The 17,924-nt window shown below is 32.2% G+C and overlaps 2 protein-coding genes across 2 annotated transcripts; both read right to left on the bottom strand.

Annotated features, from left to right (window-relative positions):
• Positions 1 to 4,301: 4,301 nt before the first annotated feature.
• Positions 4,302 to 5,642, bottom strand: TRIADDRAFT_32887 (uncharacterized protein; the record flags this gene model as incomplete). The annotated part of the gene is made up of 1 exon (XM_002117627.1): positions 4,302 to 5,642. A coding segment is annotated over one exon (1,341 nt), but the record flags the coding sequence as incomplete, so codon positions are not given.
• Positions 5,643 to 11,628: 5,986 nt separating this feature from the next.
• On the bottom strand, positions 11,629 to 12,627 carry TRIADDRAFT_2213 (uncharacterized protein; the record flags this gene model as incomplete). The annotated part of the gene is made up of 2 exons (XM_002117626.1): positions 11,629 to 12,248; positions 12,300 to 12,627. Coding segments are annotated over 2 exons (948 nt in total), but the record flags the coding sequence as incomplete, so codon positions are not given.
• Positions 12,628 to 17,924: the final 5,297 nt, after the last annotated feature.

Here is a 17,924-nt window from a genome sequence, read left to right as displayed (position 1 = left end):
GACGTCTCTTACAGATTTAAAGAGACGAAATGAGCTATCACCCAATAGTTCAGTTCCAATCACCGAATATACTAGTATAGTTCTAGCGTCACTGATACTACTAATGATCGTTATTTGAGGACATTGTACGGACGTACGAACAATTCATGATTGGTTCAATTTATGTTATTTCCGGGATCGTATAAGCACATGGACTACAAAATTACCTCAAATTCAAGTCTGCTCAGAAACTCCTGTAATTAAGACAAAGTTGCACATGGTAACAGTTATTAACAACATTGATGGCTTTCAATCTATGCCCAGGATACTACAGTAGTTGAACGTATCAACATTTACTCGGTCATTTCTGTAACTTTGCTACGTCTTGGTATGATGGTTAATCGTCTTCACGGCACTTCTCTACAGTTTCTAACTCCATGGATGAATGGAAATAATAGTATTGCTTACCGCCATCGACAGGTTTGATGGTGTATGTCTTCACTGTGCCAACTTGCCGAGGTTGAAAGTAGGAAGAAAAGATGTGGCCACGATAGAAAATGAGCTAGTGCGTCCCTATGGCTAAAACAAGCAAGCAGATATACCAGTACCGTTTTTTCTGCATGCCAAACATGGTGGACTATTAACTCGATGATAGTCTGGACGAATTAATTAGTTGGAAATGAAGTTATTCAAAACGCTACAGGGATTTTAATAGTCATATGCTAGATTTGAGTAGCATCGTTTACTCTTCAGCTTTACTTAATATATTCGGATTTTTATTTCCCCTTCTTCTTCATTCTTAAACTTGACAAGAATCTTTATTAAAATAGCTACCTGCCATGATAGACACAGTATGTAGTCATCTTGTCCAGCATAGATACTATTTAAGGGATTTTAATAGCTATATGCTAGATTTGAGTAGCATCGTTTATTCTTCAGCTTTACTTAATATATTTGGATTTTTATTTCCCCGTCTTATTCATTCTTAAACTTGACAAGAGTCATCATTAAAATAGCTACCTGCCGTGATAGACAGAACATGTATTCATCATGTCCAGCGTGNATACTATTTATGGTATCAATAGCATCGTGAAATGACATGATAAATTCCACATTAGTAAATGAGTTCAATAGTACTCAAGAGTCATTTATATTCACGAATAACGAGATAAACTCCTCAATAGTAAATGAGTTTAATTATTTTNTCATTTATTATCAAGCAGCACGGGGGTATTTATACTACTGTTAGATGACTTTGATTATGGGTTGATTTCAATAGGTCTGCATAAGATTCTTACAGTACTTTTGACCTCAAGATTTCTTCATGTAAAACGAATAGCTCCAAAGGTAGTAATTTCTAATTTCTAAAGAGTACTCATTTTTGAAATAGTATTCGTTATATCGCTAAGGGTGGCCACTGGGCCTTTCAATTTTGATTTCATGTAATACTCTGATGAAAATTGAATAAACATAGAATCTTTATAGAGTTTTCTACTCAGCCATTTTGATTGTAACATTTTCTTATAACGGTTGTTATCGACAGAGCAAGCTTTGCTTGCATACGCAAGCGATCCTTGGACACATTATCATGATTGGTATAAAATTGACCACAGTACTAAGGACATTGTACCGCACTGTCGATATCTTACAGTACCTGCTAATCTTAACTTGATTTGTCCATCACCATACATTAGTTATCGTAACGTGCTTTGGACCATTAACTAATATAGCATAGTACATTACTATTACCGGAATATATATAATATCGAACGATAATGCTATCTGTTAGTTTTATTAATAAATTGAGCATAAACGTATATTTGACAGTTTCGCTTACCAACCTTAACATAGCATTAATACTGCATATAGTAACCATCTTTATTCGGTAAACATACTAATACATTTACTTAAGGGAATTTGAATTGGTATAGAAAAGAACGATCTCTAGGGTTTACGTAAATATTATAGAGAAGGTGTAAGTGATTGATACACATTAGTAGGTACTATTAGTTCTATTGCTCTCAAGCATTTCGTAGTGTTACTCTACTGTAGTTCCCCTGTCCCGGTTATTTTTGATTGCTATATATCATATAACAAGTAGTGTTTCTAAGAGGATAATGTTAGTTAGTCAGCGATCTGATAGGCGAAAGCGAAGTGAACAACGTGGAAATGCACGATCAGTACGTACATTAAATCAATCTGTTTTAAATATAGTAGTACCCGGCTATTACCAGGATATATATAATGTCGAATGGTAATACTATCTGTTAATTATTAACAAATGGGTACATTTTCGTAAACCGTCAGCAAAGCGATGAGAGTTTGGACTAGTTTACTATAAAACAGTTATTACTCTCGTATTTATCTGATGTACTGTGGACTGCTAAAATTATTACCGAAATAAAAAAAACGAGTTAAACACTATTCTTAATGGCAATTCAATAGATATCGACGGCAATATGCAAATATAGATATATATGCTTAAACATAAATCTTAGAACGATCATCTCTAACCTAATATTGATTAACTTATGACATTTAAATTAAGTATTATTTCTACGATAAAAAGAACTATAAAGAATAATTCTGTATGTGACTGTACAGAGTAATTCTTTAAAGTTCATTTTATCGTAGAAATAATATTTAAATTAAATGTAATAATGCTGTATTAGAGTAGAAATATTTATGTAAGGATAATTTTGTTAGCCTATCCTTATTTAGTTAACTTCTAATTTGTATATACTGTGTTTTAATATAGCACTGGCTTTTTATGACAGTGACATGCAGTATATATATATATATATGTTATATACATATATTGAAATTAATAGTTATATTAGGGAACGTAAATTATCTACTTACAATTCGAATCATTATGATTATAACTTACTTATGGTAGATTGTAAATTATCGTGGAAATGTCCCATGATAGGACATATCGTAATCTGTTTATTCTTTATTAGTCACCAGAATGTCTATGTTCGTAAATACTGTTATCGGCATTAGGGAGCAGTAGCTAAAGTTAAGGTCTTATTCAGTGAATGATTCCAAAGTTAATCGTACTAACTATGAATCATGAACTATTGAGTAAGAGTATATAAATGTGGTATATCATGTAATAAAGTTAATTCTTAAACTTAGTGTTTAACGTAAAATGCGAGGCGTCTAAGTCTTTGTGTAGTCTGCTGGTATAGCAAAAGTGTTCCTAATAGCGCAGATATCGTTCCTTGATACGTGGTTCAAGGAATTGACTTATGATCGTACATTACGTTATCTTGTCGCAAAGCTGTTTCGTGATAGTGACCAATCATCACAGTTATACATATTCTCTATCCTTATTCGATTTACTTATTCTAAATGATCCATATTTCTACGATAATATATGAAGGAGAATTCTGAAATAGACTTCGATTGCAATCATCCATAATTAATAAAAATATCAATTACTATGAGTAGTATTGGTTGACAAAAATATAAAATTTTACTAATATTAAATTGAAATACCAAACATAGAAGTCCAAATAAAATAAATTAGGGAGAAAACACCAGTTTATTATAACTTTAACAATAATCTTGGCAAAAATTCTTAAATGAATAAAAAATACGGGCAGAACCGCTGCCCCAACCAACCAAACTATCGATTAATGAGATAACTCAGGATTATTCTAGACTTTTCTTGCCTTCTCTAACTTTAACTGCGCTAAATTACCGAACTACGCCACCTATTATATGCTAAGCAGAGCAGTTGGCGGTATTAGACTATCTAACTATTATTCTAAAGTAATCCAAATTAAACTAGCAACCAAACACACATGATAAGATAAATTATACCCTAGACTCCCGAAAACTACTAAATTAGTACTAAGTATAGTTTAGCTTGCAACTGTACATTTCTACAGTATACACTAAGACAAAATATCAATCCCAGATCAAGTGTTTGGGTTCATACTGCACGAAATTACAAAGTAACATTAACTTCTACTGTAATTAATGATCAAAATTAGTAACACATATATTCTATCAACTAAATATATCTTTTGAATTATAAAATCATAATATCTGATTCTTGAAAAAATTATGTAACGGATTATCTTAGCTTCTAACCCAAATGAAGCAGTCAGGTTTACAATATACTAAGATACCAAGTAAAATCTACTATTATAATCAACCAAGTAAGTCATATTTTTAAAGTAAGAATACTTATCACGATACAAAAACTAAACTAGAACAATTACAATAAAAGAACTTGAAGGAAAACTCTAAAAATTAACCTTCATTGCAAATGCTTGTAATTGAAGTCTATCTATACTACGGATTTATAATTACCGTATATCATTTATCGACGTTTTAATGCAAGTAGTATTGACAGCATATGTGCTGTTTACATCCAACTTACTCCGATAAAAAAATTTATCTATTTCACTATAATCTGGATAGTTTACAATATCTAGAAGATGAGTTACACAAGATTTAGCGAAACTTCCTGATATTTTCAAGCGCTTAGAATAACCATAGTACATCGTTTTTGATTCTGTAGGTGTACAAGGATCAAGTATATCTCCTTTACCTAGATCAATAACATTAGATGCGTTACTAGGACAATCTTGATTAGCTCGCATAATCCACGGGCCGACCTGATTTCGAGCAAGTCCAAATACATGGTATTTTACATCAAGTGATTTAGAATGTTGAGTTTTAGTTTGATCGTAGAAAACTTCATGTAATTCGTATGCAAGTCTACAGACATTAGATGACATAGTGCAAATTAAATAATCACACTCGGCCAGTAAGAATAAATCTCGAAGAAAGTATTTTAGATTAGTTGCGGAATATCTCGAAGTGAATGTACCAGCTTTTAATTGTTTAATCGGGGGATGAGTAAATTGATAATTAGGATACTTTGTGACTAATTGAGGAATAAACTTTGGTGTATCGGTAACTACAAATACGCGTCTTTTAATATTGATTTTATGTTTTGCTAAGCGATTATAAAATGCATTGACTTGAATCATATATTGATTAATATTGAATAATTTACTTTCGAATGCTTTATCCGTATGTCTAAGGTGTATACCAACGATAGGACTCTGAAATTTCAATTCATTACGAGATTGATCAATAAATTTTTGTAAATAATGATTAGGTTGTATAATATATAGCGCTATAACTCCAATCCACCAAGCCATAGGTTTATTTTTAAATTTCATAACATCATAAAATAGTTTTTCAGGCATAGCATAATTGCAAATGGCCGGCCCTATGTGGTAATCTTCAAGTACGGATCCCACATTCTTCAATCGTATAATCTGAGGAATCTTATTAGAATTACTACCGTTGGCAAAATCTTTAGGAAGACGACTTTTCCATACAACAGCCGCTTTAGCATCATGAGCAGTAAGCTTGCATTTGGAAATTGGTTGGAAAAAGTCTTCAAAATGATCAACACCGTCTTTGGAAATTACATTTCGTAAATAAGACCATTTACTTGTATCTATAAGCATAGTTCGATTGGTATAGTATGCGTAAATTAAGCAATAAGCCCAATGATGGATTGTCGAGCCCATACCCGCCCGATGATGGCCACATATTATTTTTTTAGCAGTAGAGCAATTTTTAGGATTTTGTATGGCATTGAGACGATAACGAAACATTTCTGTAAATTCAATGCAGCTTTGTTTCTGTGAATATTAATTAGAATTAGACAAAAAAAACAGTAGCAAAACGTTAATATAGTACAATCGCAAAAGTATTAATCGTTTTAGTTCGTAAAATTTTACCGAAACTGTCTGCGGGCTGGCCGTTGTAGTGGGTACTAGTAAGAAATGAAGGTAATTATAGTTATAGATTTACTAGAAGCTATTACATTATATAATGACACAGAAATTTTTATACTTTAGATTGTAGCTTATATAGTCCAGATTGCCAACTCAGATAACATAACAAATCTAATGCATGAGATATATAAGACTGAAACTGTTTTAAAAAATTACAAATGGTATAATTTCATACGGAATACTGCAAATGATTAGGATGTGCTTTAGCCTATTATTAAGATTGCCTATTGATCAATGAGTAAATTTTTACTCTTAAATTAAAACTGTAACTCAGTACTTTATCGGTTCAGTAATGAGTAGTGATCTTTATATTGTATGATGTAAATAGTTAAACGATATTAGGATGAGGATAAATTGCGTAATAGAATAACATATTCACTAGCGAGTACAGATAATAAAGGAATTAACACTTGTATTTCCTTTTTAAAGTGTCGTACTATTAGCCATGATTGACTTATGTTTTTAAATTCTGATCCTATATCTACATTAATAAATTGGAACAATTACATGCATTAACATGGACTATTCTAAATTATGTCAATGTAACGTACCAGAATTTGCTTTGTATTTCTTAAATTCAGGGTCTGGAATTTTGATAGAGACATAATTATAGCGAATCAATTGATAACGGTAGAGAAGCAACAAGGACATCACCACAATTAAGATGGCCACATAAGTAATTAAACTTTTTAACAACATGATCGATGAGGAACTTGGAATGGATTTTAAGTTGAGAGACGACCTAATGAGATGTTACGATGATAGCGCACCACTTGTTGAAACCGAAGAAGAGAGAGAAGTTAAAGAGTATCGCAAAATCTTTATAGTTAGATTTTGCAGTAAATGATACAAAAAGTGTATCAGTACAGAACAATCTTATAAATGGATATTAGCTTCGATGCGATCCAATACGTGTAGATCAAAGGAAATCATTTATATGATGCTACTTGTTGTGGACTTTAAGCTTGGATACGATCCAATTAGATAGTTACCTCGCTGTTGATGGATATTATTTGTTATTATCGTCGATGGAAAAATAAGCCAAGTTGATAACTTTGTAAGGTCGATATCGAAGGGTTACAGTTTCCTTTGCAATAAAATGAGGTAAATTTACTATTCCAATGTTTGTAGAAGTACCAATGGTGTCATAAGGATTTGCAATTTTATTCTATGAAGTTACTGTGTCGGGTAATCTTTCTTCAATAGAATATCTAATCTTTAATTTATGAAGCTTTACCGAAGACAAGATACTCTACGTTACGAGAAATGACTGGAGATATAAATTATGTTACATTCGTACAATTAAGTGAAATTCGTACAAGTTAGCAGTTTAAGATTGGAGCATTTCAAACTGTATTAAACACTCCAAATTAGAACAAAATATTACGTTAAGTAATATCTACTCTATCTTTAGCTTGCCTCAGCTGAAATCTACACTATATTATATTACTAGAAATTGAACAAGAGTTATGGATTAATGTAATCGCCGAGTTAAGCCAAAATTTGTGATCTTTTTATTCGATAAGGCATTTTAAATCGTCTAGCGTGGCATTATTGAATGGAAGCTTTCATAATGCTAGGTTTATTCAATCTCATGAATACAAAATCGATTCTGTCTCATCATCTCTCTATTTAGCTTTTCATAAAATACGCAGCGGGAGAGCTGGGTCAAAAATATTCCTGGATAGGATAGCATTGATGAAAGCATGATGATTAATTGCAAGAGCTGTAAGATAGAATGAATACATTTTATTAAGTCGGTACATTGATGACAAATAGCTTGTAAAGTAGTAAGAGCCAGCACCTAAATGACGAAATTTCAGATTGGATACAACTAATTCGGAGTATCAGCATGGCGCTTTATGACCTATTGCAAATCATACAAAGGCATTGATTCATCGCTGTAAAAGAGGCGAGTTACTTTTAACGTTATAATCACAGCAATAGATATGGGAGCGGTCTACATTTTAGGGAAATCTTCTTCTATTATATATTATATTAAGCCTCTATATTCATCAATTATCGAATGATCTATTCTATGAAGTAGGCGGAAGGCCTATACGAATAAATTAATATAAATAAGATAGATTACGTATTTTAAAGTTTCGTTTAGATATAGAAAATAAATTGTATAGCTTTTGGTATTAATGTGTCTCATACGTATTAGTCTAGGTTTACTCTATTTATTGTTATCGTGATGATGCCAGAATAAGCAAATGGTAAGCAAATAGTAATTGTGATGGAGAGGCCGAAGAATCTGCGGACATAGACTCCTTAGGCATTTTACAATAATAATACGAAGGGTTATTAGAAATGAGATATTTATTGTAGAGAATAAGTAGGTACAGCATGGTAGTTACTGATAGATCAGCGTGTAAGCTGCCGTGAAGTAACGTGAGTAGATACTAACACTAACAAGTGCAACTGAACAAATCCGAGGCAGGAATCATCAATATTTATAGTTTTAGAGAAAGAATACATGCACAGAAAAGGATTGTATAATTAGATATACCATATACCGTAAACAGGCTATATAATAGTAAATGATTGTAGGTCTACTTCTAGAATACTAACTGATCGTTACTTCGCTTACTGATCATCTTCATGGTGCGGTATGACTTTACAAGCCAGGAAAAGTGCGAGATCTTAAAAATTGTAGGCTAGACTTTAGTAACATTATTTGATCCTTTGACTAAATTTGCATATTGTATTTAGATTGTTTTCTTCTTATTATTCGTTCCTATACTTAATAATATTGATTATAATTATCAAAGATACAAAAAGGCAAGACGTAATATCGTGATGAGTACTAAGTGCTAATTGGTTCTCAATTGATTCACAACTAATTTAAAATTTATAAAGGTTGTTTAAGCCCTATTTCATACTGAGACCTTATAGTCATTCATACTAAAGTATATTGATTCTATGCTAAAGCTTATCTAGTATGCACCAGGATACTGGTGCAAGAGTATAAAAAGAGCCGCTGCTATATGCTCAGGGGTTTTGAGTAGTCAGTTAGTAGTGACTGTTCTTCCGATCTGATCTAGTGTCGCTGACTCAAATCTATGTTAGTCTTGGTTGTCAAGGTTTTACTGTATTAATAAAGCTTTATTATTACTCAAGCCAGCTAAAGTGTACTACTTCGGTTGTCGTTAAGGTTAAACTACGGCATTCAGTATTACATTAGACTAGTCAATACGTTAGCTAGTGCTCTAGAGTACGATCTCGTGTTACATTCTAAATCAGCTTGTGACACAGTTATTGAGTGTATTAAAGTGTCTGAAGAATTCCATCACAACAGGCTATTATATGTTAGAAATTTATTTTAGGGCGGTATGAGAAACAACAAATGTTAGGATAAGGAAATCAATTTATATATCAAATAAAATTATTAATTTTATTCGATTTGGATTGACCTATATTAATTTTATTCGATTTGGATTGACCATGCTGACCTATTGTAATGTAACTTAGTATTGTGATTGTAGACTGTTAGCCACGTTTAGTATAATGTACGGTAGATATTTATCCTAAGAGATAATTGGTAGCCATAACTATAGGCTGCAGTGGTATACAATCTATGCTAGAGTACAGATTGCTATATACAGTAAGGTGTTGAGTTACTAATAAGGTTATGGGTAAAAATAAAACTGTAAATCATATATTAGGATATGGTTAATTCATTGTACTTTGGCTGGTGTGAATAATGTCTACGTAAATACTGTAGTCGTATCCTTATAAATGATGGTCCGCAGTAGAATAGTGTTACTAAGAATAATTAACTATGTGTAAAATAAGGTAAAAGGTTGCCATGCGGATTGTAGCTGCGAATGCTACGAAAAGTATAAAAGCATGCAACTTTAGATTATTCTGTTAGTTCGTTGTAGAAGTCTTTAGTAGTAGTATTCGGCTAGAGTAGAGCTGTGTGTAGTTAATATTTGTATTAGATTCAATAAAGCCATTATTTTTCTAAATTTTGGAATTTCGTGATCGGTATATATCACAACTATGTAGACCGTATTTAAGAATTAACAGCGATCGCTATTTGACATTAAGTATAAGCTAGTTTAAAATTTTTACTGTACATGTAGTCGTTATACCAAATCAAATACGCTTATTTTCTCATTATCGAAATAGTAAGTAGCAGGATTTTCAGTTGTGTAATTGCTCGATTGTGATCTGTATAACTTTAAATAAATTCAATTTTAATATAGTATTGCTTTCATATGATCTTGAAAGGCAGGCAGTAAATTCTTACACTTCATTGATTATACGGTTATTGCATATATAATGATACGCCAGCAACTTGGATATGCAATAATAATAACGACGTAAAGTGTTCTGTGGTTTTCTCTGTTAGTACGACATTTGCAGCGGTCGCAGGCACATACAACAACAATCCTAAATGTAAATATAAATGCAATCCTACATTATAGCCTGTAGCACAGCATTCAGAGCTACAATCCGTATTCTGGCAATCCCGTGGATATGTCTTGTACAGTATTTTACAGTACCATACAGTGTAAGCTTACAAAATAGTATTGGTGCGTATTTAGTTGATTGAAATGCTAGAAAGAATTAATAAAATTGATATCATTCAATATGAATTGGAATAAAGTTTTATTTAATAGCTAACAGGTATTTCTAACAGAAGACAAACACAGGAACTACGGCATCGATTTGCGGCGATTGCTAACATACAAATTAAAATAAAATTGCATTAAAACATTCCTTTTTTTTTCGACGGTTGATAACAACCACGAAATCTGTCAAGAATTTTTAAATCATATCGTCAGTAGCAGTTTTATCGTATAGTGTACCGCCAAAAAATGTCGTCTATTCCATGGTCTTTACAAATTAATTAAACCAAATGCAAATGAAATAAAGTTATACATAACGAACACATTCCATTCTCATATATATCGACTAGTTTACTAGTCGATATATAGTTTGTTTAAGGCTTACCGATAGCTTATGGTTACTTTCTCACACTATGGTGATAAGGTACTGCAAGTAAAATACAAAATAATTATAGAACAATCTGAGCTTATTAATAGTAAAGTGTAGTTGTTACACTTTTAGTATCTTTCACTAACTGAGAGAGAAATTGCTCCAAGTTCTCTAACTGGTCACAAAGCTCTAATAGACGTAATCGGGAGTCAACAATGATTTAACTTTATTCAAACTTCCGTTAATCTTCCAATTTTAAACGTATAACATTGCCATTATTTAGTTAAAATTGTAAATTTGAATTATTCCTAAAGTAAAATTTACCATATAGGAGAATCTAATAACAAGCCCCTTATCAAAGTCATTCATACATTTAAATCATTACCTGATTTAATCCGTATAGATTATATCTATTTCTATGTTGGAATTTCCTATGAAGGAAAATTTCAAATTAAACTTCTTCTAAATCATCTATAACTGATAGATGAGCATTTATGTCGCTACAATTAAAATATATCTATGTTTATAAGGCGTAAATGTCGCTTATTGATGACTTAGTACAAATATTATTTAATGAATATGTTCTGTTTACGTCGATCTCACCCCAATAAAATGATTCATCTACTTTACTATAATCTGGATAGTCTATAATATCTAGAAGATGAGTAACACAAGATCGAAGAAAATTTCCTGATATTTGTAAACGTTTAGAATAACCGTAGTACAGCTCTTTTGATTCCGTAGGTACACAAGGATCAAGTATATCTCCTTCAAGTAGATCGATAGTATTAGATGTATTACTAAAACAATCTTGATTGGCTCGCATAATCCATGGGCCAATCCGATTCGGAGCAAATGCAAATATATGATATTTTATATCAAGTGATGTAAAATGTTGACTTTCTGTTTTATTATATATAACTTCGTGTAATTCGTATGCAAGTCTGGCGACATTAGATGACATAGTGCCAACTATATGATGACACTCAGCTAGTAGAAATACATCTCGAAGAAAATATTTTAAATTGGCGGCAGAATATCTCGTCGTATATGTACCGGCTTTTAACTGTTCTATCGGAGGATGAATAAATCGGTACTTGGGATACTTTGTAATTAGTTGTTCAATTAGCCAAGGTTCATCAGTTACTACAAATACTCGTCTTTTTATTTTGTACTCGGCTGAACGATTGTAAAATTCGTCTACTTTAATCATATATTGATCAATGTCGTATAACTCATTTTCGGATACTTTATCGGTACGTCTAATATGTAGACCGACGATAGGGGTCTGAAATTTGAATTTGCTGCGAGATTGATCGATAAACTTTTGTAGATAATCGTTAGGTTGTATAAGATATTGCGCTATAGTACCAATCCACCAAGCCATAGGTTTATGCTTAAAATTCAAAATGTCATAAAATAGTTTTGTAGGCATAGCATAATTACAAACGGGTGGTGCCTCGGGCAGATTTTGGAAAAGAATGCCTGCTCTTGGCAATCTTATAACTTGTGGGATCAATTCAGGATCGCTTTTACCGTTAACGATATTATTAGGATTAGGACTTTCCCATACAACAGCGGCATTACTATCATGAGCGGTAAGTCTACACTTGGAAATCGGCTGAAATAAATCTTCAAAACGATCAACCCCATCTTTACTAATAACATTTCGTAAATAAGACCATTTACTTGTATCTATCAGCATCGTTCGATTAGTATAGTATCCATAAATCAAGCAATAAACCCAATGATGGATTGTCGAGCCCATACCAGCCTCTTTATGATCGCATATAATTTTTTTAGCAGTAGAGCAATCGTCAGGATTCTGTATATAGTCGAGGCGATTACGGAGCTTTTGAGTTAGGCTCATGCAGTTATCTTGCTGTTGATATTAATTAGAGTAAGATAAATGTTAGTTTTATATAGACAGAGTATAATTAAAAATGGATTAATCGCTATAGCTAATAATAACTTTTACCGAATGAGTTTGCTGGTTGGCTGTTGTAGGCGTATTCATTGTATAACTTGATGGAAATACAGAATTCAAATCAAACGCTGTAGTTTTTACTAATATGCAATAAAATTTAAAATAAAGAATTAAGCAGATAATTATTTTCTTATCTAAGTCTCTAAATTCTAACACTTTATCTATAAACTCATAAATCGGAATAATTATATGCTTCAACGTAGATCAGTCTAATTATATCAATGTGTAGTACCAGAATTTGGTTTGATTTTCTTCAATTCAGTGTCTTGAATTGGGATATGTTTTAGCTTATATTGGAGACATATTAATAGATAAGGCTGGATAATCAGCAAGGATATGAACGTAATCAAAGTGAACCCATAAGCAAAGACACTTCTTAATCGCATGGTGGATGAGAACTTTTAAATTATATTTTATCCAATGAGATGTTCATTTCATAGTGATAGGATAACATTTATTCCAGCCAAGAAAAGAAGTAGTGGCTATTGCGATATCTTGATGTTGGTTATTTTATGTAGTTAGCAATATAAATATGGTATCAAATGTTGTAACAGCATATAGTAATCTTATAAGTGAAATCAAGCTTGAATACAATTCAGTTAACAGTCATTTCACAATCAAATGGTATCATTGGATTCCAATTGCAGGGAGATGCGGGAAATTTCGAATTTATGGTACCAACGTACTGTACCAACAGAAAGTGGTCCTGTAGTACTGTACACTATACTGTACTCAGTGTACTGTACTGTACTGCACAGACTGTGTAACTAACCATGCATATCCCCCGTTATTAATAATGCACTACGTAACGACATGTAACAGTACTGTACTGTACTGTACTGTATACATAAGTCTCATTTGTACTGTAGCGGAAACGCTTTTCAGAAGAAGAGTAAGAAGCATAGGGGCAAAATTGCTAAACGACTAAATGACTTCCTTACTTTCTTGCCACTCTCGAGCTTCCGAATCCGAAGCCCTGTGCTTACTGTGCTGTACTGTACAGTACAGCGTACTGTACCGTACAGTACTGTACACTGCGTTACAGTACTGCACTATACTGTACAGTACGTACTGTGTAACTCTGCCGGCGTTACTTCAGTACAGACTTACGGTACGCAGTAATACAGATTGGAACCGAAGAACTGATAATGGTACAATCTGTAGCCATCTGTAATACTGTACGTTAGACCATATCGAAAAACAGCTTTGCTAAGATTTTCAAAATGCATCATCACTACAGTTTAGACTATCCTCAAATGGACTAAATGGCCTAAATTTAAACGAAATTTTATTATTCCCCAGTGGCCTATCGCCATTTTAAGTAAGCATCGGAAGCCATCTTGTTTTGATGACAGAACTACTTCTGAGCAAACTCAATCGCTCCATCCAACATGCGAAATACGACACAGTACAATGTACTGAGATTTTACTATATCGTACTGTAAAATACAATGTACAGTATCTGTATAAATTGTAATGGCATAAACTACTAAAAATACCTTCGAAGGTACTTTTAGTGGTCCATAGTTATAGTAATAATGATCATGTTGTATGACTTCTATAATATGACATATGAATCATCGATACTGTTACGAATATGACTTTATCATACTCTAAACAAACATAATGAGATTGTTTTAGAGAGTTTTCAATAAAATTTAAGCAGCTTCATGCATAAGATTGGATCACTTTGTAAACTAGTAATGAAAATTATACGTATTCTTTTTTACTAACAATATGCATTACCTCTTCGCTTTGTTGATACTGCTAGTACGGTAATAATCTGAAATAGTGTATAAAAAATTGGGATCGGATTATTAATTTGCTACAAAATATTTCATTAAGACTGGATAAGTTTTATTTCAACATTTGTAAAAAGTTCAGATACAGCTGTCATATGAGTAGATTGGATGATCACTGCTAAAGTGTGGATGCCGTTTGATTATCTTCGCTGCGGTGGTACCTAAAGTGGCTGTTAATGTTGTAATTTGTTCAGTAATATCCGACTGTAATACTTTAATTATATCATATGTATCGCATCATTAAGATGATTACCTACTTAATCATACAAATGCGAGCAGTTTAATACGAACATGCTCGCTCTAACAGAGAAACAACTGGTATTAATAATTTTATCTATTATTATGCAGTCTTCCCAAAGAATTAATTCCACATTTTTATTACGTTTGCATTAGCCGAGATCGGATTTTAGTAGGATCAGATGTACTAAGGAAAAAACGCAAGTTAAGTTAACAATGGTTTTTCATTAATGTAAACGAAGTGCGAATGAAAGGACGCAAGTTAAGCCACTAGAGATTCCCATTGCGGTATATCAGTTTAATTAGACGTAAAATACAGTACATTAGTCGAGGTTCCCATCAGCTTCTCCGAACTCAATTAAACGTTATTAACAGTATCAGTAGTTAGCAGTTATTTCTACGCTAAATTAACAGCTTTAAGCCAAGAAATAAACTTCATATTCAATACCGTAACTAATGCTATTAATTATATATCTATTAACAAAAGCTGTTATTCTAGTGTCTACTAAATTGATCTTACGTATTTAATAATTAATTAAAGGCCCTATAGAGTTGAGAAAGAAATTATGATTATTTTCATAGCGAAATAGTCAAGTAATAAATTATAGGGAGAGAAAACTATTTATTGGTGTACTATGATGTTTACAGAAGATTAGGCGAACCTGGTCAATATCTAATGAATATGACTAACTTCCTATAATGTCAAAATGATCCTTCTCTTGTAAAATATTCTACCCGCTACTACACCTGTATTTAATAGCATAACACCCTTAGCAAGACCTTCGGGCAGCTGCAATCCCTGTTGTTCTATAGGAGATTGCATCGTTTGATGTTGGCATATCAATCCTTTCATAATAAATCTTTAGGAAGCTCATATGATAATCTTTATGACTAGTATAAAGCTTCTTGTCGTATGTAAACACAATAATGCTATGCATCCTATTTTAATAATGATTATAAAGTATTTTATTATTCTGTATAGTATTTGACGATCTGCTAGAAATCATCTTGTTCTGGTTGTGTGTTCTGCTATTTCGTATATCGTTTCTTCGTAGAACTATTGTAACTATGAAGTTGGTAGGAAAAATGTCGATCATAACTAGTGAAATAAGACATCAATAATAATTGCATGTTAATTATGGATAGTATTATTGAATTGAACTGCTTCTTTACTTAAAGTAGTGTTATCAATTCTACATTTCAAGGAGGTATTTCTGGTTCGAGTTTCATCCCTAAATTTTGAAAAAATAGGCAGTTTCTTCGCTCAACCCAGAATCAAATAATCTACGTCTATTCCCTAATAAATTATTATCAGATTATTTTTCACATATTTTACGGATAATAAATTGCATTATTTTACTTTTCGATAAATGGTTCTAATGCTACATCAAATGTAGTTGAACTTCTAGCAATGATCTCTTGTTTAAGCTAATTATCATGAAAACTAGCCGCTTCATGTAGCAAATTTTGGTCTCAGGAAGACCAAATATCAGAACTGTGCTGTTTGTCCAGAGATGCGGCAGCGCTTTTAATCACATGTTGTTACGGAGTAACTTTTACGTAGCTATCGTAACATAGATTTCATAAGATAATCTTTCTAGGAATGTATTTACATACCGCTATCTTTGAAGTTTTACATATTTTTAATAGACAATTGTATAGTTTTATATTATTATCAAGAAACTGATAATTTATGTTAATATCGATTCACTATAATTTAACTAATTTTTCAATAAAGTTTGGGTTCAGTTAAGTCTAAGAGAGATTAGTGGTGTTACTGTTCCTTCTGATGATAGGTGATCATCGGTATTTAGAGTCGTACTGTAGGTTAATGTCAGGGAGAACAACCTGATGGTAGACTCGTAGAATAATTTATATAATAGTTTTAACTTTTCCTCGTTACAAATTTCGATTTGAAACACATGAATACTTAAACTTACGTGCATCAGTATCCCACCTACTAGAAAACTCTAATACAAATTCGAATGAAAAGTATTCTATCTCTATGTATACTGGACTTTAGCCTCTAAATTATGAAATAGAGATGAATATTGTCTAACATAACATGAAAAAAAGTAGTAATGAAAAAGCCATGATTTATCGCCATTAACGAATAGCTTCGAATGGACTTATAAACGTTAACAGATTAATTAAACAAATACGCAAAAGCTCTAGAATTATTCGCTTAGTCCAACTATTTCATAAAAAATAAATCGGAATTACTCACTGATACAGAATATCCCACTTTTTAATTTTATAAATCCGGCTACTTCTGAACCTCTGCACTAAATTAATAAAGAGCCAAACATAACCATTTCTATGTGTTCTAACTGGTACCGGGTAACAGCCCAGACTATGTCCCTGCTCTGGAATATACCACATGGGCTGGTTCTAATAGACTACGCGTATATTGGAACGAATAACTGAATGAAAAGATCAGTTATAACGTAGATAATGCAGATGGATGAGCATTATGTGCCTCAATGCAAATTTCCAACTTATATTTAGATTCTCGTCACCTTGGCTAGGCTTTTCTTTAATTTGATCGTGACAATTATTCATAAAATTCTCTTAAATAGTGATACAGAACAATACCACCTATAGCGCTAGTCATGATCATATTAACAAAAGGCCGAATTCAAATACAGTAAACATGTAAGTACTAGAGGCGCTGTATAGACGTCAGAATCCTCGCTGCGCTGCGATGAAATATGACCTATTGCGAAATGTTGCTATTAGCTGCAATATGGTACTAACGGATAACTTTGAAGTTATTTCATGCTTTCTACGTTTAACCGGTTTGAAATTTCTATAATAAGATGGAAGATACGATATTATGCTAGAAATTTGCAATTGTGTACTGGGAAGTGATTTTATTTACTAATTATAATAGCCTAACTTAATACGAAGTAGAAGCTACAGAAAGCATAAATTTTACCGATGAGAGTCACGTAAATAAGTGATCTATAACAACACAATGTATTCTAAATGCTCATCTACATTAATTTAATTATAATGCAAAATGTTCAAATATAGTGTATTAAAGGACTAAAAGCAGAGTTCTTTATAGCTTTTAGTATGTAACTATTTTAATTTACTATAGAAAATACCTAGAAAGTCACAAAATCTTTTAGT

Source organism: Trichoplax adhaerens, genomic scaffold (genome assembly GCF_000150275.1).
Source record: "Trichoplax adhaerens TRIADscaffold_27 genomic scaffold, whole genome shotgun sequence".
NCBI classification, from domain to species: Eukaryota; Metazoa; Placozoa; class Uniplacotomia; order Trichoplacea; family Trichoplacidae; genus Trichoplax; species Trichoplax adhaerens.
This window is presented reverse-complemented; position numbering and strand designations above follow the sequence as displayed.